Raw genomic sequence first — 24,037 nt, forward strand, 5'->3', positions numbered from 1 at the left:
CCTTTTTCCTGTACGGGAGCAAAGGAGATGACCCTAGCAACCATCTATCATTAGGATGAATAGACCAATAGGTCCTGGCTATTCCAAAAGACTGAAACATGGTCAAAGGAAGCATCCCTTTCCAAAAGGTTGGTATATATTCCACCATCCTCCCCTTGGTCTAAACAGGATGGAGAAGTAGAATTTTAAGATCTAAAGAATGGAGCTCAGAAGTGTAGTTCACCAGCACCAAGTTAGATCCAGTAAGTAATGCTTCAACTAATGTCCCTAAGATAAGGCTGCAATAAAATGGAGAAAAGTCAGCTAGTCGACCATTGACAAGATGCTTACCATCCCATACAGGATCTGGGTCACCACCACAAGACGAAGCACCAAGGTGTCCAGGGTTTTATGGGTATTCCTGTGAGATAGTCTGGAGCATAAATACCCCAGACTTTGCCCACTGACTGACTGAAAGGGTGAAGCTTAGACCTTACTTCGAGAGTTTTGGTCCTAGCAGAACCTATAGTCCCTCAACAGTCAAGACATGCATTATGGACTGACTCGCGGGTCAAGAGATATTAGGTTCTAGACACTTCTTTCTTGGTTCTGCCTGTGCTAAGAAAGTTGCCAAAACTCATGACTGAGGTCTCGGGAGTTCTTCATACAGCACTGCAGAGCCTTCACAGGGCAAAAGGCCTTTTCTCTCTAAGCTTCACAAAGTGATTGCATGGAGATGTGCTCAAACCTGGGACTGTGCACTAGCAGGATCCAAGTTTGCCAAGTGCCCCAGCACTAGACCAGGGAACTCCCACACCTTTTAGGGTGGGGGAAACTAAGGCAGGGAGAATAAGTTGCTTGCATAACCTCTTCGCCAAGTAAGGCAACAGAGATAGTTTGAGCATCAACACCTGAGGCCATCTCAAAATCTTAGAAAGGGGTGCCAACAGGAAGACTTGAAAGCAAACCCCCTAGCATAGACTCGTATAAGAAAAATAGGGCTGTTCCTATTGGCCGAAAGACTATTCTCAGGACAGCAGTTGCATTGACGGCCGCTACTCGCAAGAGCTTCTCCTAGCCAGGAAGAAGATAAGACTCCGCCATTTGATCTAGTGATGATCCAGCTCAAGAAGGCTGCTCCTACCTAAAATAACGGCACACTTCCTAGTCCTTCAGTTTCCCAGGGGGGGGGGGTTCTTCAGAGATCTTGAGAAAGCAAGATGAGAAAACATTCGCCATATGGCCAACGGAGAACCACCTGAATCAACCAAGTCCCACAAGTTAGATTAGGAAATAGACAAGGATTGAACGGAGACAGGGCATAACCAACAAAGCGATTCCATGGATGCTGAAAGTGGCTGAAAACACAGACCTCCAAGAGTTGGATAGGAGTGGGGGAAGAGATCCACCCGCTCCCACAAAATCTTAGTCTTCTGGTGGATGCGTGCATGGAAAGAAAAAAAAAAAATCAATCATCTCCACTTACTCTACCAAAGTATTGCGAGTTGAGGGAGGACCAAAAGATCCAAGTCCCAGCAGCAGGTGAGGTGGAGAATACTGAAGCTCCTTCACCTACCGGAGGGCATCAAGTATTTGAGGACGTAACTACTGGATAACCAGGAAACCCGATCCATGAAGGGAGTGGGCTAACGTGACACTGGTCATAGCCTAGTCACTGGCACTGGTCCTGAGTGCCGATTTACGGGCCTGTAACTAGTACTACCCTGTCAACCAGGCAGCTAGGAAGAAGTGATATGGGATCCAGGTGCTGCTCCTGCCCCATGTATAGTCACCAAACCAACAGTCACAGCTCCAGAGCCCAAGATATGGGATCACTGCCCCGGGCCTGAAGAGCCAACAAAGTGATTTGCCCGGTCAAAAAGGAACGCGGGAAGATCAAAGCCCTGCCAGGGGGGGAGGTATTTATCTCCATGAGTCAGTGCTCAAAGCCCTGCCGTAGGGGTGGGGGGTTATCTCCATGCATCAGTGCCCAAAGCACAAGGCCTACACGGACAACCCGATCACATGTGCCTAGGAATCCAAGTCGTGGTCCCAGGACCAAGACTCTCAGCCATGCCCTAGCCCTGTGCGGCAGCTGTGTACCACACCTGGATACAAAGGAAATGAGAGACCAGAGTCCTGGGATGTGCTGTGTAGTGATACCCCTGGGTATGAAACATTGAGCCAACGCATAAGTTAAAAAGTAAGGGGGACTAAGGCTTGAGGCTCTTGCTTGGGGCGTAGTACAAGGATGTCACCCATGTCCATGATGTCCTGCTTGGCTACAGGGGTAGACAGAGATGCCACTCCTGTCCCGGCTACTGTGATAACTCTGGCCATAGGAAGGGCAAAAAAGCAGGGCTGTAACACTACGGTTTGCATACCGAGGTAGCCAGGGACCTCAAAGCCACTACCCAGGGTAACAGCCCCGGCCCCGTAGCAGCTTCAGGGGGGCTAAGCACAGATCCAAAACACCCCTTCCAACTGGTTACTGGGGTAGCCAGCCACAGAGAGCAAAGGTTGACGGCATGACTCATTAAAACAAATAATGGCTTCAAGACACAATTGTAGGCAATGGCTATCAGCACTGCAGACTGTAAAATATAGAACAGTAAATGCAAAGGCATAAAACTAATCATTAGCCAAAGTTTGAATAAGAGAGCCAAAATCACACGAGAGAAACAGAAGTCATTATATGAGATGATAAAGACAACCAGTAGGTAAACTACAGTATTTGGGCTAAACTGATATTAATGTAATATAAAAACTTCACATTATTTACTGAAGCCTGAACAGAACCTTTGAAGAGGTTTACGCAAAAGCCTCGACGGTATCTCTCAAGAAATTTACTCAGACCTCAATAACACCTTTGGAAATGGCTTTCTATTAAATTGTAGTTGCTTTTAACAATTTATTCAACTGAACTATTTCGCATGGTTATAAAACGGATTTCATATAAAGAACACAAAATGTTTGAGGCAAGAATTAATGCGACAGCTTCTGTAAATACTTGAAATGTATCAATTCTGGCACTTGCTGTTGATCTAATGACAATTTCGTGAAATTTAAATTGCAACTGTTTCAAATGCAACATTTAAAAAAAGGGATATCATTACAAAAAGAATGAATAATTTTCAATTAATAATACCATAGTTATTCAGTACACTGCATACAAAATTAATGTAATTTATGAGAACTAGAAACATTACCGAGTTGTATTTCATGGCTAGAGGAACCAAAGTTTTTAGGCATTAACCATTCTAAGGATTTAATTTTAAATTTTGTTAATTTCTAATATCAAACAGTATCCTTTATCAATTTATCCCTATAAAGTAGCTCTTATACTAACAATTGTAGGTCAATTACAAATACTGTATACATACTGGCCACTTTAAATTGGAGATATTCCACGAATAAAAAATTTATTGGAACCAAATTTTAGGTTCAACTGTTGTTAATAACTGTAAGTAATGGAAATTGAGCAGACCAAGAGGAATATTTTTGTAAATGAAATCCTAGAAAAAGTTTTTCACTCTTGTCATATAGCAATATTTGAGCTTAATCGATCATAAGAAACCATAAAAATTCCTTATAAAATACTTGAAAAACAAATAAGATTTATGGTATTTAATTTCATCCCTGTAAATGTTTAATAACTTAAAAAATAGCAAATAAATAACTCTAAAGGTACATAAAAACCTATCATCAAGTGAAGAATGAAAATGGACCTTTTACTTATTACAGCAGTAGTTGCTGATCTATCCTTGAAGCACAAATCAAGTCTACTCTTTTACATATATGATTTTATAAATACAATTCTTATCAACAATCTAAATACAAGATATGTCAGTCCTAAAATTAATGCTTAAGGCCCTTCAAAGAAAATATACATAAAAAATGAAGGATGCATCATAATGTAGTATATTCAAATGGCATATTTTATGGGATTTTGAATTTAAAACTACAGTACCATATCAAATTCATAATGTATGCCTGAAAACAAAATTCATAGAAATTTTGGGTTAATCAGTGCTTAGTGAATTTTCACTTGCAGTATTGCATAAATTATGAGATAGTGTTTTCTTATAAAAAATAGATGGATTATTAAGATTCCATTGAACATTTATTCAATTTATCTTTAAAATTTATTTACTGGAAAATTATTTGTAATTCCTTTGATGTCATACCATCCTTACCCTTCTTCAGGATTGCTGAAATAAGAAAAAATTAAATTTTTCCAGAATCGAAGATGATCCGAATATGGAAATGACGTTAGGTTTGCGGCACCTCTACTGGGCTTTGGACTCCTGCCTCGGTCGTCATGGTACTCTTATTCCATTCCTTCATCATCATCCTTTATATATGACCTTATCTCCATCACATCCATACCCCACTTACGGGCTGCTAGTAATTGGCAAGAGCCCGTAGTCCCCTTCTAGGGAGGCCAATCTAAATCCATCCATCCATCTACCATCCTTAAAATAGTTCAATCTTAAAAGTTATGTACTGTATATTCTTTGTGTTATGTTCATTTCTCAATAACAAGACTACCTAAAAGAAATCAGCGGCTTTAGATCTCTTCATTTTTCTTGCCTTGGGAGACTTATTTCTTAATATTGGTGAGGCAGTCTTTGCAGGTGATTTTCTCATAACATTTTTAAGAATCTTCAACCCTGGTCTGCCGACAAGGATGGGAGATGGAGATGGTTTCAAGACTGGGGCTTTGGGGACCTTGTCTGCACTGTAAGGGATCTGGGGGCTGTTCCTTATTGAATGTGCATAATCTTTAAAATCATGCTCTTGATTTTGTTTCAAGTTGATCTTGATTGTTCTCTCTTTTGATTTTGAAGTCTTCGGAGTTCCCTGTCAGGGCAAAGAAAATTCAATTCCAAGAAATAAAAAATACAGTACCACTTAAAGCTATATAGGATATGAAATCATTGACTTCAAATATCTTAAAATTTTATACAACAAAGTACTAATACTGGTGGGATAAAAAGAGAAAAGTGAGCCATAAAAGAAATCCTATAAAGGCGTAACACACAACTGTAACATTCAAAACTATCCCTTACAAACAATACATTTAAATTCCAGACCATATGCCACTGTACCGAAAAACCCTCCCTGCAATATATACAGTATTATAAAAGATATATTGCTGTAATCTCAACCCTATTTTGAATATTGGGAGTTAAATGGCAGGACAGGATCAGAAGTGAAACCACGAGAGAGATTACTCAGGTGCCATATGTGGATGAGATCATGGTGAGGGGTAGATGGAGATGGCTTGGGCATGCTCTATGCACTCCCCAAGAGAGATTACTTCACCAAATATTTAATTTGGTACCACATGGCACTAGAAGAGTTGGAAGACCAATCCTACATGATTGAGAACTATGAAACGTGAAGCGGGAGATGATGAGTGGAGAAGTATTGAAGTAAAAGCTCAAGATAGAGACCCTTTGCGTCAACAAGCGTAGGAGGAGATGATGATAGTAAATTTTCCAATTCATTGGGATGATATCTACAAACTGAATGAGTCAGGAACAACTAGATTTACTCCATTTTGTACTAGCCACTATGCTGTATGCATTCACCAGGGTTTTTGCACTACCATTGAATAAAGAAGAGAGATAAAAGCTCTGCAGACCTCCATCATTGGCTAGCAATGGCTTCATCCCCAGTAGAGCTTTCCTTTATGTTAATATCTAGGCGAGTATGCCAACTGGGAAAAAAATTGGCATTGCGGCTAACAGGAATGGCTTCATATTTTAAAGTGGATATAGACTTCCAAGCCAATGGTTCATTTCATGAGGAGGATTTAAGGGGTTATTAAGGACAACATGTTATCATCCCACCATCAACTAACTTGTCACCTTATCTTACTGGAGTGTTATCCTGTAGTTGGGACAGGATTAACCTTTGGCTGTAACTTATCAGGTACTGGTCAGCAGCAACATTGGACAGAGAGAACTATAGTGGAGTACCAAGTACAGTATTCAAGGACACAAGATCAGAAGGCCTTTGTCATCTGACAGTAGATATCTTTAAGAGTATAAGCAAACAGGGAGAGATTATTCACAGACTTATGGCATGGAAATATAATTTGGTAGCAAATATCCCAAGCAAGAAGAGGCCATTACAGCCCTGCATCTGCTAAGCTATTATGGGTGTGGAAAACTTCAGTGGATATCTTTTTGACGAGGCCAAATCCTGATCCATTTCATGCTCACAGCTCAATTGGAACCAGTAGACTGGGGATTGTAATTACAATAATGTCTCCTAGGATGATATGAAAATACTTTCTTCTCTCTGATCTGACAGTGTCTGTTTTAGACAAGGTTTGACCCTTATTATTATTATTATTACTAGCCAAGCTACAACCCTAGTTAGAAAAGAAAGATGTTATAAGCCCAAGGGCTCCAATAGAGAAAAATAGCCCAGTGAGGAAAGGAAATAAGGAAATAAATAAATGATGAGAATAAATTAACAATATATCATTCTAAAAACAGTAACAGCGTCAAAACAGATATGTCCTATATAAACTATTAACAACGTCAAAAACAGATATGTCATACATAAACTATAAAAAGACTCGTGTCAGCCTGGTCAACATAAAAACATTTGCTCCAACTTTGAACTTTTGAAGTTCTACTGATTCAACTACCCGATTAGGAAGATCATTCGACAACTTGGTAACAGCTGGAATAAAACTTCTAGAATACTGTGTAGTATTGAGCCTCATGATGGAGAAGGCCTGGCTATTAGAATTAACTGCCTGCCTAGTATTATGAACAGGATAGAATTGTCCAGGGAGATCTGAATATAAAGGATGGTCAGAGTTATGAAAAATCTTATGCAACATGCATAATGAACAAATTGAACGACTGTGCCAAAGATTAATATCTAGATCAGGAATAAGAAATTTAATAGACCGCAAGATTCTGTTCAACAAATTAAGATAAGAATCAGCAGCTGAACACCAGACAAGAGAACAATACTCAAAACAAGGTAGAATGAAAGAATTAAAACACTTCTTCAGAATAGATTGATCACCGAAAATCTTGTAAGACTTTCTCAATAAGCCAATTTTTGTGCAATTGAAGAAGACACAGACCTAATGTGTTTCTCAGAAGTAAATTTGCTGTCGAGAATCACACCTAAAATTCTAAAAGAGTCATAAAAATTCTAAAGAAACATTATCAATACTGAGATCCGGATGTTGAGGAGCCCCCGTCCTTGACCTACTCACAATCATACTTTGAGTTTTGTTAGGATTCAACTTCATACCCCATAATTTGCACCATGCACTAATTTTAGCTAAATCTCTATTGAGGGATTCACCAACCCCAGATCTACATTCAGGGTATGGAATTGATGCAAAGAGAGTAGCATCATCTATATCAACAAGCTTGTTTTCTAGGCCAAACCTCATGTCATGTGTATATAGTATGAAAAGTAATGGGCCAAGAACACTACCCAGTGGAACACCGGATATCACATTCCTATACTCACTATGGTGCCCATCAACAACTACTCTTTGAGATCTATTACTTAAAAAATCAATAATAATGCTAAGAAACAACCCACCCACTCCCAACTGTTTGAGTTTGAAAACAAGGGCCTCATGATTAACACGGTCAAAGGCAGCTCTAAAATCAAGGCCAATCATACGAAGTTCCTGACCACAATCAAGGGATTTCTGTACAGCATTGGAGATTGTAAGAAGGGCATCACATGCTCCAAGGCCTTTATGAAAACCAAATTGCAAACTAGGGACTGCCAATCTTGGCCATACTTCTCTAATATTCTTGATATGGGAAATGACTTGGGTAGCCTCATATTCATTGGTTCCACAGCAGAGCCTTAGGTGTATCTTCAGTTAATGCCCTCTGGAAAGTCATGGGAATTAGTCCAGTGGTTGATGTGATAAAAGGATATTGATCAGCTCAGTTCAAATATTTCCGTCCAAGTTGACTCTTTTTCCCTATGATATCCAAAGAAAATGACAGTCGGCCATCAGAGGTTACGGTTAGCATATGTCCAGATTTTATATTCTTTTTGAGGTTAGGATGCTATATAAAGACCCAAGACCCAAGTACTTGAGGATATCTCTTATGAAGAAAGAGGGACAAGAAGCAGACTAATGGAGGACCAGGTTATGGTTTTTTTTTTTTTTTGCAAAGGATAAAGACCTCAACAATCACTGTCTTCAGGTTAGGTTGCCTCCATTTTCAAGAACAATGGATCTTTTCTTGGCAGAAACAGAGCTTAGTCTCAAAGGGACTGGGTTGGTTGTCGATATCTAAACCCCCTTGAACAAAACATTCTTTCATGCCAAAAGCATAGAACTTATATCTTTAGTCAACAAATGGCTGGAAAAAGAGGGCCATAGAACATAGCAATTTCCAGAATTTGGTGTCTCAAAGAAGGGTGATCCGCAACCTATGTTATAAAAGATATGAAGCATTCAGGATGACGACCATTGTACATGTCAGCCAATTACTACAAGGGCCTTCGACCTGTACTAGAGATGTCACGCTGCACACTGGAACATCCATTTTGCTCCCAAATTTTGGGCTTACCTAGGATTTCATCTAAGAGAAGTTTGTACTGGTTCAGAGTACTGTAATGCCATTCTGCCTAAATATAGCTCGGTATTTGTTTACAAGAGCATGCTCTCCATTTACTCCAAAATTATGCAGTCCTGCAAAATACAACAAGATATGTGGGGGGGAGGGGGAGGGGTTGGTGGAGGGGGTACTAAGCGACCGGGAAGCAACATCGTCAACAAAGTCAACCAGAGAGAAGTTTGTGACGTCAGCGTACATTTGGTATATATTAAAAATATATACAAAATTAAAAGTGGAGTAATTACTCAAAAGTGTCACTACAGTATTTGTAAAATGTACATTTTATATTAAATAAATACATACATACATATACCAAGGCATATTCCCCAATTTTGGGGGGGTAGCCGACATCAAACAAATGAAACAAAAAAGGGGACCTCTTCTCTCTATGTTCCTCCCAGCCTGACAAGGGACTTACCCGAGTTCGGCTGGTACTGCTAGGGTGACACAGCCCACCCTCCCCCATTATCCACCACAGATGAAGCTTCATAATGCTGAATCTCCTACTGCTGCTACCTCCACGGTCATCCAAGGCACCGGAGAAAGCAGCAGGGCCTACCGGAACTGCATCACAATCGCTCGCCATTCATTCCTATTTCTAGCACGCTCTCTTGCCTCTCTCACATCTATCCTCCTATCACCCAGAGCTTTCTTCACTCCATCCATCCACCCAAACCTTGGCCTTCCTCTTGTACTTCTCCTATCAACTCTTGCATTCTTCACCTTCTTTAGCAGACAGCCATTTTCCATTCTCTCAACATGGCCCAACCACCTCAACACATTCATATCCACTCTAGCTGCTAACTCATTTCTTACACCCGTTCTCACTCTCACTACTTTGTTCCTAACCCTATCTACTAAAGATACACCAACCATACTCCTCAGACACTTCATCTCAAACACATTCAATTTCTGTCTCTCCGTCACTTTCATTCCCCACAACTCCGATCCATACATCACAGTTGGTACAATCACTTTCTCCTATAGAACTCTCTTTACATTCATGCCCAACCCACCTATTTTTTACTACTCCTTTAACTGGCCTCAAGACTTTGCATCCTTCATTCACTCCCTTACGTACATCTGCTTCCACTCCACCATTTGCTGCAACAACAGACCCCAAGTACTTAAACTGATCCGCCTCCTCAAGTAACTCTCCATTCAACATGACATTCAACCTCGCACCACCTTCCCTTCCTGAACATCTCAAAACCTTACTCTTACCCAGGTTCCTTCTCTCACACATCCGTCCAAATTCTGTCACTAATCAGCCAAACTTCTCTTCCTCGTCTGCAACCAGTACAGTATCATCCGCAAACCACAACTGATTTATCTCCTATTCATGGTCATTCTCGTCTACCAGTTTCAATCCTCATCCAAGCAATCGAGCATTCACCTCCCTCACCACTTATTACAACACTCATGCACATCTCCCTTACCCTCATATAGTGGTACAATACATGCAAAAACCCAATCTACTGGTACCATTGACAACACAAAATGACAAATCCGAAGATAATTTGTATTTTTCCTAACCATACAAACCTTAGCTATTTACAGAGGGTTACCTTTTAGCGCAGCTGAAATGGCGAGCCATTAGAATTTAACGAGGGTGTATTACCCCCACGCTAGTTAGCGGGGGGGGGGAGTGGTAGCTAGCTACCCCTCCCCTCCCTCACACACAGATGAATGCTCACTTTCACTTAGAGGTAGGACTTGTCTTGGGGGACAGGGCTGGCGGGCAAATATGTGTAAATAGCTAAGGTTTGTATGGTTAGGAAAAATACAAATTATCTTCGAATTTGTCATTTGTTCCGTAACCGAAATACAAACCACGCTATTTACAGAGGGTGACTTACCCCTTAGGTAGGGTGGAAAGTCCCCAGCCATACTGGCTTTGGCTTTACCCGGGGACTCAGAATCCGAGTGAGTCGCACTCGAGAAAAGGAGTCCCTGCACCTCACAAGTTCCTTGCTCTGCAAGGAACCATGTGGCCTACGTAAACTTGTGTGTGAAGGAAGAAGTGTGACCCGTCCTAGGCAGTTGACCTGGAGTTCCAGAAGGAACTCTGGGTTAGGACGTTCCAAATACCACCTCGTCAGGGTATGGGGGACGCAACAGTATTGACTCAATACTTGGAACACAAGGAAGCATGGTTTACCTGCAGAGGTTCGAGGTCAGCTATGCAGAGACCAGGATGCTGCTTCCCCGTAGAGGGGATGATGAAGAAAGAAGTAAGGGCCAGACATACTTCTTTCGTTCATGCAGACTAAAACCTGATAACAATGCCCTCAACCTTCTGCTACCTGTCCAAAAAGGAGCCTGAGGTAAGACCAGCTGTTGTGTAGCCACCACAGAGAAATAGAAAACGTATCGAGACTCCTGTGGGTCACGCCCTGCAGGAAGCGGGCTGCGAAGGTCATTAGACGCTTCCAGACTCCAGCTTGTAGCACCTGCATCACAGAGTAGTATTACTCGAAGGCGAGGGACGTTGCGATGTATCCAACATCGTGCTGTAGGGCGACGTGATGGGGGAGGGTCTGGAGACAGGTCGAGATGAATGTCCTTGAGTCCGGGCTGAAGAGGTATACTGGTGACTCTCCCCCATGTCCTCCTTGTGCTCCCAAATCGGCTGCAACTGAGGACAAACTGCAGCTGTTCCCAGCGCTAACCTCTTGATTCCTTTACTGGCAAGAAAGAGGTCTTGGGACATCAGATACAGAATGGAGACTTGAAATCTTGAATGAATCGGACCGAAGGGCCGGGACCCCCAGATTCTGAGTCTAGCCAACAACTCAGGAGCGAGCCTGAATGTTGCCTTCCCCTCTTCCTTAGAAAGGGGGGAGTCGTAAGAGACCAAGAAGATTGCTTACACACTGGCCGTGGCCAGAGTGAGCAGGAGACCCAAGGCGGAATACAATCCGAGGCCTGTCGTAAAGGGTCTTGAGAAGAGCTCTTAAAGGACTAAAAGTCCGAGCCATGCTTCAAGTTGGAGGTCTTCCTCCGACTAGGGCAGGGATGATCGTAGCTTCGCATGAGCGAGGATAGATCCAGCGGGCAGGAAAAAGTTATTCCTTTAAGCCTGAAGGTCAGGGAAAGGCTGAGCGACAGGCTTCATTGCCGAGAGCGGAAAGGAGTTTCCTCCCGCCAAAAGGCAATAAGACCGTTATTGCTGGAGAAGAGGCCTCAAAGGAAGAGGTATATCTCCCACGGCACCAACCACCTTAGAATCTTCACTTTGCCTGGGAGACCCCTGTGGATGACTATCGCAGATGACGCGACCTCCGTACCGCGACTGTAGCGGGTTGTCTCTTCTTGAGGAGGAGGCGTAGTGTCTCCAGGCATGAAGTCAAAGCGACGCCCCGGTTCGGGAGAGATGTCGCAGTGTGGTTGCTTGAGTAGTCTGCGCCGTGGGAGAAGCTCTCCCGGGAGTTGCGTCAGGGGAAGCAGAGGGTCCAGAAACCGTTCTGCGCATAGTCCCAGTGGAGCTCTCCCATTGAAAGGTTGACAGACAACCTGGTCTTGTTGAGACCCATTGTCCACAGACAAAAAGGAGGGAAGACGCAGGCGTCGAAGTTGTCCCACCATCACCGGAATGCATCTTGCCAGAGTCTCGGGGTCTGAGACTGGGGGGAAAAATAGCGGAAGCTTGAGGTTCCAAGCTGTCGCGATCAGGTCCCCCAGACCAGTACTTGCTAGTTACCCAAGGTCAAAGACCCCCAGGTACACTCTCTCTACGAGGCTCTGCTCGGATAGTCTGAGAGAACATTCCCCTGCCTGGAATGAGAGAGCCGATGGTGGTATTGAGAGAATCTCAATCATCCCGGTATCTCTACTGCAAGATGTGAAGGTGTGAAAATGCGTCCCCTGCTGGTTAGAATACGCCAGAATCATGAAGTCGACGCGCACGGGGCGACTCGGCAGGAGCTGTAGGATCTGTAGAGGGGCCAGACTAAGGCCCCTAAGCCTGCCCGAATGATGGAGAGGTATCCTTCAGGTCTTGACCATAGGACTGGACCGGAACATGCCCCCCCCCCCTTCCCTTTGACGAGTCCGAGAACAGCATCAAGAATGTGGGGAAAGGACGAGACTATCCACTACCATCAAGAGGCTCCATAGGTCAACACCCATTGCAGGTTTAATAGTTCCGCTGGTCCCATAGGGGCCAGGAAGTCCGGTTAAACATTGCCTGAAGCCACCGGAACTTGGATCGCCCCACATGGAACTTATCCTGAGGCGACCGTTCGGACTATAGACGGGTCAATGAGGAAAGGAGAACTAGGAAACGTTCCAAGGTAGGGCTGAAAGCTCTGCTTGACTGAGAACAGGTACTGCGACTCTTCTCAGTCTTGCCACAGTCAACCGAAAGGAAGGCTCGGAGGATGTGGTAACAGAATCTGGCGTCCCCAGGTGGTCACCCATCCAAGTACCGACATTGCTTAACCTCGCTGGACGGACGAGAAGCGGGGTTTCCAACGTGGTAAGGCCGTTGACTCAATATCATGGCTAGATACTCCAGATGTTGAGGCAGAGGAAGAGAAGGCTCCAAGAAAAATACCATGAGCCCACACTCATGGTAAGCATCCGGAAGCTTGTCCCGGCGCTGAAGAAGGTCGAACCCGAGCCTACCGGAGTTGACCAGCCCTCCAAACAGCAGAGGAGGCGGAAGCCTGCACCTGAGCGGCCAAGAGGAAGGCAGGGAGAGTTCTCTGGGGAAACAAACCTGCTATGCCACGGCGGGATAGCCACACTGCATCATAAGCAGGAATACTTGCAGTCTAGGCTGAATTCGACGAGCACCCTGGAAGATGGATGGAATGGAAACTGAAAGTACCCGTCCCTCCGATCCAGGGTTTAAGGAGTCCTGTCGCCTCGTTACCAGTCTGATCGATTCTGCTGGTCTACGCTGGCCGAAGTTTGTTCGACAAACTTGATCCGGGCTGAGAGGTCGACTACGGACATCTCCTCTCAGATCCTTCCTTACAAGAAAGGATCGACTGAGGAGGTCGGGGGTGAAGCCGTCGATGATCCTAAGGAAGACCTTCGCCTAAGGTATGGATCATTCTGCCCAACCGGGCAATTCTGCTGACGCTATGGCATAGAGGTTCAGAGACACTGAATTCGCTGACAGAGACGGCAGGCGCGATATCCTTGGCTGATCACAGAGATTGTGCGGGAATGGGCATCGGGAAGCTGTCATTCGGATGAGTAACCTTAAGCCTCCTCCCAGCGAAAAACCTGCAATCCTAGAGTTCGTGAACTCCTTTTAAGACTATGCCCCCCCGGGGGAGTCTCCCGTGCCATCTGTTCCTGACAGGAGGAAACTGCAATTGGACACCTTGTCCCAGTTGTCGTAGCCGATAACTTAGGCCGACGTGGTTGAAAGAAAAGGGCGCTGGAGCCCTGCAGAGTCTGGAAGAAAGCGCCTTGGAGGAGTGAAAACGGAAGTCGATTTCCTCCGCACAGCCGCTGTCTAAGTCTCTGTCCTTGGGCACAAACAAACTCTTCTCAAGGATGGAAGGGTGTCTGAGGTCGTCGACCTCCACAGATAGGACACCCGAAGGAAGCCCTCAGTCAGCGCGTCCAGATGGTACAACATCGAGCTTGTCCGCAAGTTAGACACTTAACGACGAAAGGCCAAGGTGCCTGAGCTCGAGAGGAGGAAAGTACCCATGATCTTCCTGTATCTTCCTTGAACCAAACCTCGGGCCGTAACCGAGGAGGGAAAGAACCTGGTAAGCTCCCAGAGGAAGGGGTAAGCAGTCACCCCTTGTCCGATGGAGAAATCTCGAACGGAAAGCCCCCCCGCCAAAAATCCTTCCAGGGAATGACGGGGAAGGGGTAACCCAGGTTCAGGAAAGAGGAGTGTTGCTCAGATCTCCCTTAAGTTTCTCCTATTCTTGCAAGTGCCATGCTCTGCGTTTACGGGGTGAGGCCGTGTTCTGGAAATACGCTCCAGAAGAACTCGCCAGGCTGCGAAAACCCCATTGGGAATCGTGGTCGCAATCGCCCTGGAGCTCGCGCGATGGTAATTCAAAGATTTTCGCGTGGGCGAACGTGGAAGCGCCCATGCGCGGTAACGCAAACGAAGGTGAGCGAAGGAGCGCAGAAGGAGGGCGAGCGTGGTAGGAAGGGCGAGAGCTGGTGGTCGGCGAGCGATAATCCATAGACGAGCAATGGATACTGCAAGAAATAAGCCGACGTTTGTGCGAAGAAACACTGTAGGTTCGCGCAACGGAACACCATCCGTCCGCACGATGGAAAACCGTTGGTTCGCCCGTGGGCGAACATTGGAGAGCATGGGCGCGGACGCGCATGAGCGTAGACGTGCAGGCACATGGGCGTGTGGGCGCGCGGGGGCGCAGGCGAATGGTCGCGCGGGCGAACGGTCGTGAGGGTGGGCAGGTGCATGAGCGCGAGTCCGAGGCGGCGAACGCAAGCGTTAGCGCGATGGCGAGGAAACGCGCTGCCGCGTGGGCTACGAAGACCGCTGGCGATATGGATCAACAAGCGATCGGTGGTGAGCTAGTGAGCGCTAACGCGCAGGTTGGCAATGGCGCGTTGTGTTATGCCGACGCGATGGTCGAGCAGCATGCGCAGGTGAGCGATCGTGCGTTGGCGAGCAGCATACGAAGGTGAGCGATCGCGAGCAGCATGTGCAGGAGGACGATCGCGCGATGGTGATCAGCATGCGCAGGGTCGCGCGATGGTGATCAGCATGCGCAGGGTCGCGCGATGGTGATCAGCATGCGCAGGGTCGCGCGATGGTGATCAGCATGCGCAGGGTCGCGCGATGGTGATCAGCATGCGCAGGGTCGCGCGATGGTGATCAGCATGCGCAGGGTCGCGCGATGGTGATCAGCATGCGCAGGGTCGCGCGATGGTGATCAGCATGCGCAGGGTCGCGCGATGGTGATCAGCATGCGCAGGGTCGCGCGATGGTGATCAGCATGCGCAGGGTCGCGCGATGGTGATCAGCATGCGCAGGGTCGCGCGATGGTGATCACCATGCGCAGGGTCGCGCGATGGTGATCACCATGCGCAGGGTCGCGCGATGGTGATCACCATGCGCAGGGTCGCGCGATGGCGATCAGCATGCGCAGGTGGGCGGTCGCGCGATGGCGAGCAGCATCTGCAGGTGGGCGATCGCGCGATGGCGAGCAGCATCCGCAGTTGAGGGTCGCGCGATGGCGAGCAGCATCCGCAGGGTAGATGATAGCGCGATGGTGATCAGCATGCGCAGGGTCGCGCGATGGTGATCAGCATGCGGAGGGTCGCGCGATGGTGATCAGCATGCGGAGGGTCGCGCGATGGTGATCAGCATGCGGAGGGTCGCGCGATGGTGATCAGCATGCGCAGGGTCGCGCGATGGTGATCAGCATGCGCAGGGTCGCGCGATGGTGATCAGCATGCGCAGGGTCGCGCGATGGTGATCAGCATCCGCAGGTGTGAGGTCGCGCGATGGCGATCAGCATCCGCAGTTGAGGGTCGCGCGATGGCGGTCAGCATCCGCAGTTGAGGGTCGCGCGATGGCGGTCAGCATCCGCAGTTGAGGGTCGCGCGATGGCGGTCAGCATCCGCAGTTGAGGGTCGCGCGATGGCGGTCAGCATCCGCAGTTGAGGTTCGCGCGATGGCGGTCAGCATCCGCAGTTGAGGGTCGCGCGATGGCGGTCAGCATCCGCAGTTGAGGGTCGCGCGATGGCGGTCAGCATCCGCAGTTGAGGGTCGCGCGATGGCGGTCAGCATCCGCAGTTGAGGGTCGCGCGATGGCGGTCAGCATCCGCAGTTGAGGGTCGCGCGATGGCGGTCAGCATCCGCAGTTGAGAGTCGCGCGATGGCGGTCAGCTTCCGCAGTTGAGGGTCGGGCGATGGCGGTCAGCATCCGCAGTTGAGGGTCGGGCGATGGCGGTCAGCATCCGCAGTTGAGGGTCGGGCGATGGCGGTCAGCATGCGCAGGTGAGCTAGTAGCTGGCAAACCATGTTCCTTCAGAAGTGTTGGAGAACGTTGGCGTGCCGGCTGTAACACACGCGGGCGATCCGGAGATCGCCGAGAGACAGATGATCGCTGGCGAGCTGATGATCGCTGACGAGCAGAAGGCTACGCGTGGAAGCCTGCGCATAGAAGAAGAGTCCTTGACCCCGACCTGAACCGAAGTTCTAGATCGCGAGGGCGAACGTGGGCGCACAGGGCGCGTAACAGGAACCAACAGGAACAGCAGTGATGATCATCATGAAAGCGCTGACAAACAGGAGAGCACTGATGAGCAGAAGAGCGCCTGTGCGCTAACACTGAGCAGGAGCAGGAGAGAACACAGCAGAAGGGCGCGCAGGGAAACCCTGACACGCAAGGGAAGAACCCCCGTGGGGGGCAACCCTTTCCCCGAAGGGATCGTTGTCCGCCGGGAGACTGATGTCCGTCGGAAGACCGCTGTCCGTCGGGAAGACCGTTGTCCGTCGGGAAGACCGTTGCCCGTCGGAAGACGAGATCAGACTGCTGTCCATCTGCACCAAGGCGGAAGATCGAGAAAAAGTAGTTGTAGGCTGCAAACGGAGATTCAAAAAGGGGCCTCAAGCACCCTTATAGGGAGAAGAGAGGCCCTTATGACGAGGCGGACGGTGGGCCTTACGGCGAGGGAGGCCAACAGCAACAGAAGAAACCTCCGAAGAGGAGTCTCTATGAGTGTACTCTCTCGCGAACGAAAGAGAAACACTTAGTAGAAGAGACTGGTCCGCCAGTGACCTAAAAGGAGCAATCCTCCGAAGAGGAGCTCCTGCAGTTGCCCAGCCCCTTGAGCGAAACTGCAGGTGTGACTGCTCAGTACCAAGAGCATAGTCGCACGAAAAAAAGGCAAGAGAAGAACCCCCCAAAAGGGGAAAAACTCAAGCCTGGACAGGAAAAACTTCCCTCGGAAGGAAAGTTTCCCGCCCAAGGAGGCAAGCCTCCTGAGAGTTCTAAAATGAACTGGAGAGCTGTCCGTCGTCACGGGAGTACTTCCAGTAGAAGGAGACACGCCCCTGACGAAAATACAAGGAGGGAGGCAGCAACAGCCGAATCCCCAGGACTCAACAAGACAGCTCACACCGTTGCCATATTACAGAAACGAACTAGATCGGTAACTGTAAAAAAATAAAAAAAATAATATTAGTACACATTCATTCCCCCGGGAAGGCTCCGAAGAGGAATCCCAAGGGAAAGGAAACAAGAATTACACAACAGGCACGTGCCCTCACAACCACTTACACTCACGGAAGGAGAGCTGTAACCAAAACAGAATTATAACAATTATAATTATGTAACTATGTAATTATGTAATTTAAAAATGAATGAACACTAAAGAAAGAACGAAAATCCCGAAAGGAATCGTTCTACAAACTGAAAAACAAAAAACAACTACAATTAGATTCATAACTAATTGAGACAAACGTACGGCGTAGCAACCCCCCCACACGGAAAGGAAGCTACAAGGGCGTAGTAACACGTAGTAAAAGGGTGAACGACCTCAAGAGAGAGAGAGAAAGACATAAGTCAAACTCGATCGCCACCCATAAAATTACGCCGTGGTGGCGTAACTGCCGAGGACTCCACGTAGATATCGTACACTACACACACAACTCTGAAAAGGAAACTTACTTATTTCTATAATCAAATATATATACAAACATGAAAACATGTTTACATATATATTGAGTAAATGAAAAGTAAGCGATTAAGTAAAGACAAAACAAACAATGGCTGCCAAGAGAGGACCAAGACAGAGACGTCTGTCACAGTCCGAGCCAAAAGTGGAAGTGAGCATTCATCTGTGTGTGAGGGAGGGGAGGGGTAGCTAGCTACCACTCCCGTACCCCCCCGCTAACTAGCACGGGGGTAATACACCCTCGTTAAATTCTAATGGCTCGCCATTTCAGCTACGCTAAAAGTAATAACCCTTTGTAAATAGCGTGGTTTGTATTTCGGTTACGGAACAAAGGGATTTTGACGAAGGAAAAATCTATTTCTAGGCGAGGAACTTGTCGCACAGTGAAATGCTCCTTATAGCACCATTTCTAAGGTATAAATACTGCTAAATATACCAGAGAAAAAAGTTGCATGGAATGCCAGGAATAAACCCAGCTCGCTCACAACACAAAACACATATTAAACAATCTCACCAACCATTCAAGTACAGTCACACCCCCTTCCTTCAACATCTCAGCTCTCACACCATCCATACCAGATGCTTTTCCTACTCTCCTTTCATCATATTAAAGTGTTTTATTGAAGAAACTATTTTGAGAATGACTAGTTTTCCCAGGCGACGTTTTGCTACACAAACGCCATCTATTGACCACTGCCTAAGGATGCGTGCCAATTTTCCGCCAATGAAAACATCATACGCTGCAAAAATAGTCTTTCTCGTAAAAAGTTTCTTTAAAAAAAAGGTAAGATCTATGGTCGAAGTATTACCAAATAAAATATACAATTCACAAATAGTGACACTGAGTAATTGATCCATTTATTAATTTAGTATATATTTTGAATATACAGTAGATCAAATGTCCGCTGACGTCACGAACTTCTCTTTGATTGACTCTGTTGATGATGTCGGTTCCGGGTCGTTTAGTACCTCCTCCACCAACCCCTCCTGCTCTCGCAACATTTGCTATTTATTTGCTTTCCCAGCATTTAAAAAACCTTCTAACTACTGTACAAAAAAGGAGCGCTGCAAGAATGCATAACTTTGGAGTAAATGGAGAGCATGCTCTTTTAAACAAATACCTATAGCTTCAAAGGTGTTCATAAAACTAGTAAAATCAGTTACCAAACTACTACAATTACACATAGTTCAGGTCATTGCCTATTCAAATGACAAGCTAGTCTTGGCAAAGATGAGAAAATTTTCAGGATTTAGGATTTCTGATAACTTTGTAAAATCAAGATCATTTCAAGAGAGGCTTTTAAAAGGCCATCCAAAACGCATCTCGAAAAATTATCTTAAACATGGTCAATATTTTTCTTCAATGTCTGTTTCCTTCACCCAACAACTCGAAAAGGTCTCAGGCCATCTTCAATTTGCTTTACTTGTTAACCCAGTTCTGAATACCTGGTTGAAAAACCTCAATTGGATATTGAGAGCTGTGGCTCAGAAGGGCTTTGAGACAATCACAACTACCCAGGTGCTGCCAAAAGTATTTCATGACCATGGATCTTACCAAAAGCTCTCTCCATGTCAACCCCGTTGGTCAGTGGCCCAAATACCCATGATTTTTCACACGGATCTGAGTTGGGTGAGTTAGGTCATAAAGAAGAAGAATCATGTGTTTGGGAAATTGTCCCCTAAGTTTGCAGCATTTCGCATAAAAAAGGGATTTTAAAGAAGGAAAAATCTATTTCTGGGCGAGGAACCTGTGTCGCCCCGTGAAATGCTCCTCTAGCACCATTTCTAAGGCATAGTTATTGCTGAATATACCAGAGAAAAAAAGAGATGCATGGAATGCCAGGAATAAACCTAGCTCGCTCACTCTTTGAGTGTCGGTATAGAAAACTGGTGCGTGATTGAACCACGACCATAGATCCCTCACCAATTAGACCTCTCCTTCATCAACATCCCCCCTCTCTACCCCTACATCTCCCCACCCCCCATCCTCTTTCCTCCTAAGCACTTGCGTTGGTCAGATGTGTTTTGGTTTGCTCTGTGTGTTTTGTGTTTTTGTTGAGACTGATGGCGGTATTCCTGACACTGAAGAAGCTAAGAAAGAAATCTCACATAAGGATTTTCGACAAACAAAAGTATTCTCTTGTAGCTGGAGAAAACCTTGATTAGGAAATCCATGTGAAGTAATCTGTCAAACTATCATTCAGAGGAGAGATTTGTTCCCTCCCCAGTCCACTCACCAGGTGCTCTACAGATTGGCCAGGCAGACGGACCTGGTTTAAAGGGTTTAAAGGCTACTCAGGAATGGCAGAGGCAAGGGACAGTGACATTGCCCTAGCAAGCAGGACATTGTCCTAGAGACTAACCATTTATCATATGATCAGCGCCCAAGCCCTCTCTCCACCCAAGCTAGGACCAGGGAGGGCCAGGCAATGGCTGCTGATGACTGAGCAGATAAACCTATAAACTCCCCCAAACCCTAATCCTTAGCTCACAAGGATAGGTAAGGTTGCAGGAACTAAAGGAACTAACGAATCTGAGCGGGACTCAAACCCCCATCTGGCGATCACCAAGCAGAGACTTTACAAATCAGGCCACAACAATTATTACGATCTTGAATCAGAGCTCTTTCCAAGAGATCATAGAGTGTACCCTAGTTCTTCAAATGGACCTGCTTGCGACAAATGAGAACCATAAACTTTTGCTGTATGTAGCTCAGAATAAACCATGCCTCTCTGAGGTGGACCTGTTTGCGTCTAAAGAGAACCATGAACTTCCACTTTATGTAGCTTCAAATGTGGATTCTCAAGATCCTGGACTGGAACAAATGTTCCTTGATGTATACAGATGTTTCCTTCAATAAGTTTTAATTTCAAGTTTTGAAGACCCTTAAAGACTTCTCAGGGATACCTGAAATAAATAACTATCAACTAAGCATTATGTATGAAAACTTACTTTGAGAAATAACATTGATACAGTATATCATGAATTGTGGTGAGCATAAATCACCCAAGGAATTAACCACTGATCTGGATATGAGTTGCTTCAAAGCCCTGTGAGTGTTACCTCAAGAGAGCTCTACCATTCTGACCATGACTGCAGAACCTTTCCAACACTGTAGGAAGACTTGAGAAGAAAATAACCAGAAAAACCATATCTTCCTGGCTTCAGGAAAACAAACTCTTCCTGGATCAAATGACAAACAACCTAGGGCAACTGACATGAGCATGCGCTAAAGTAAGAGAAAAGTCAAGAGTTGTTGGTGTACTGCCAGCCTTTTGGAAGAACCTTCTCAGTGGGCCAGTTCTTGAAGGCAGTAATTTGGAAACTTCAACAGCTCTTTCCTAGGGTTACATTCCAGGAGGCCTTGCAAAATGGGGGGGACCTATTTTTCTCTATTTACGAGCATTTTAAACTTTAATAAACCATCCCCACCCACACATGAAGCTTTCACACTCTCCTACGAACAATTTTAGTGATATACAATCTAAGCTATACGTACAAGAGCACTGCTGAATACGGTACGAGAGGTTAACCTAGCCTAGCTCATGGGTATGGAGTCCATTGTGCTATACTGTACATGTCCACTACCGAATACATACAGCACTATGCAGAATATTTGAAGGCTACAGGATTTGGAAATTTTCTCTATGTTTCTATGTAATCTTAAGCTGCACGGCATGGAGAATTCCTCCAAGTCGTTACTATGCAATTTAAGATTGCAGGACATCAAATATTTCTTTGAAACCATTTTTTTTAGAAAAAAAATTTTGCTACATACTGTACATACCTAATCTTATTTCTAAATAACTTTAACTAATTCTGTATGGGTTACTAACCTAAGTTATACACTCCCATGCAACTTAAATGAAGATGATGACAATGAATTAGCTGTGCAGTAAATGACAAAGATGATAATATTTACACTACTGCACAGCTGATTGTATGTGCCACTGAAGGGTTTGATTGGATTGGATAAGTAAAAACTTTACCAAAAGTATCACAAAACACACGAGTACAAAGTAACATTTGTAGATGTATAACACTAAAAATGCAAAGTAAGAATGCTGCCTGGCCTAGCATCTCTCTTGAGTGAGGCTGTGCTCTATGGACCAATCAACGGCAAGGACACAGATCACCACGCCCTGATTGGTTGTCTCATCTGTAAGCCAACAATAGGGGGTGGTGTAAGCAACACAGATGATATACAGTAGGGTCCCGAATTAAGCGTGTTCGAATTACACGATTCCCCTTTTCCACGATCGCTATTTTTCAAAAATAAATTTTCTGTATCCACAAGGCTGTTCAAAGTTCGCGAGTCAAGCACTACAAAATGTATCAAATCTATAGTCTTTTTAAGTATATTGGTAGCCCTAAATACGGTGATTTATAATAAATGTTACAAAACAATATTAACATTACATTTCATTAACATAATTTCATAATGAATAGCTTATTTAAGGATAAAATTCCACATCAACAATGAAATCAACTGTTAACTGTGCGAGTCCAGCTGACAAAATGTAAACAGAAATGTGGTTACGTTCTCGGCAATCTTTATCTTTCTCCAACCTTACGATAATTGTAATGGTAGTGTTAATGATGGTATATTAAAGCATTATTTTTGTTTAGTACAGTATATTTAAAAGCCTTATTTTTCCCTCTGGGCGTTCAAGGTTTTCACGAGTAGACTGGGTTCGTTTATCGGCAGTGAATAGCCTAAACTTCGGTAACGAGTCGTCAATATTTTGTCATATTTTAAACAGTAGGCTATACATTTGATTTGCAAACATTGGTTTTGTAGAGTAGACGGTAAAATAAAATCTAGAGAGAGAGAGAGAGAGAGAGAGAGAGAGAGAGAGAGAGATTTGATGGCAGAAATCTCTCTCTCTCTCTCTCTCTCTCTCTAGATTTTATTTTACCGTCTACTCTACAAAACCAATGTTTGCAAATCAAATGTATACTGTTTAAAATATGACAAAATATTGACGACTCGTTACCGAAGTTTAGGCTATTCACTGCCGATAAACGATAACAAACCCTTTAATGCAAACTAACTGTATCCTTTGATATTCCTCTATATTTATCACGAATTCCTTCTATACCTCCTCAGACACTCTTATTTCAAATATCTAAATTATTCTTATCACAACTAACACCATCTAGTCATTTTCATTCCATTATATCTATTATTCCTCTGAATCTTATTCCCTTTCCTTATTCTGTTTATTCGATGGGATTCGTTTTTCCCTTTACCGTCTTTCAGAATCTATTTTTAGCCACTGGCAACCAAATCCCCCCTTCCCCCGTCTCCTACCGTCTCCCCTGCGAGTCCACCCAGCCTATCTCACCACTCCCCCCACCTTCATCCTCCCCTGTTCTAGGTCTGTAACCTTCTGCGTCATAATATCTCTCTCTCTCTCTCTCTCTCTCTCTCTCTCTCTCTCTCTCTCTCTCTCTCTCTCTCTCTCTCTCTCGTTATACAATACTTACAAATAGATGAAGAAACCAAAATCGGTTTTCTTGAAGTGTCAATTAAATACAAAACGAAAAAATTATACCGTGTATACATCCATTTCAATCATAGCTTAAAATACGGTAACCGATTTCGTCCGCAAACCACTATTTTTTAGGAAACACCATTCTATTCCAGAAAATTTTTACTCTTTAAATGTCAATTGCACTATAATAAAACATGTACTTATGTTGTTAAATTTCGGGTGTGTTTTAAAAATCGAGTATTGCTAACTTATTTTTGTTTTACTTTTGGCTGTGATCACATCAGCTGA

General features: G+C 45.1%; 1 protein-coding gene across 1 annotated transcript in view; it reads right to left on the reverse strand.

The window, feature by feature from the left end:
• Positions 1-2,876: 2,876 nt before the first annotated feature.
• LOC137621654 (ribosomal RNA processing protein 1 homolog B-like) overlaps positions 2,877-24,037 on the reverse strand; it is a 127,106-nt gene continuing 105,945 nt past the window's right edge. The window contains exon 9 of the mRNA XM_068352138.1: positions 2,877-4,842. Coding sequence (XP_068208239.1) covers positions 4,531-4,842 — 312 coding nt within the window. The 3' untranslated portion in view covers positions 2,877-4,530. The remainder of the gene's footprint in view (positions 4,843-24,037) is intronic.

This window comes from Palaemon carinicauda, chromosome 28 (genome assembly GCF_036898095.1).
Source record: "Palaemon carinicauda isolate YSFRI2023 chromosome 28, ASM3689809v2, whole genome shotgun sequence".
Taxonomy (NCBI): domain Eukaryota; kingdom Metazoa; phylum Arthropoda; class Malacostraca; order Decapoda; family Palaemonidae; genus Palaemon; species Palaemon carinicauda.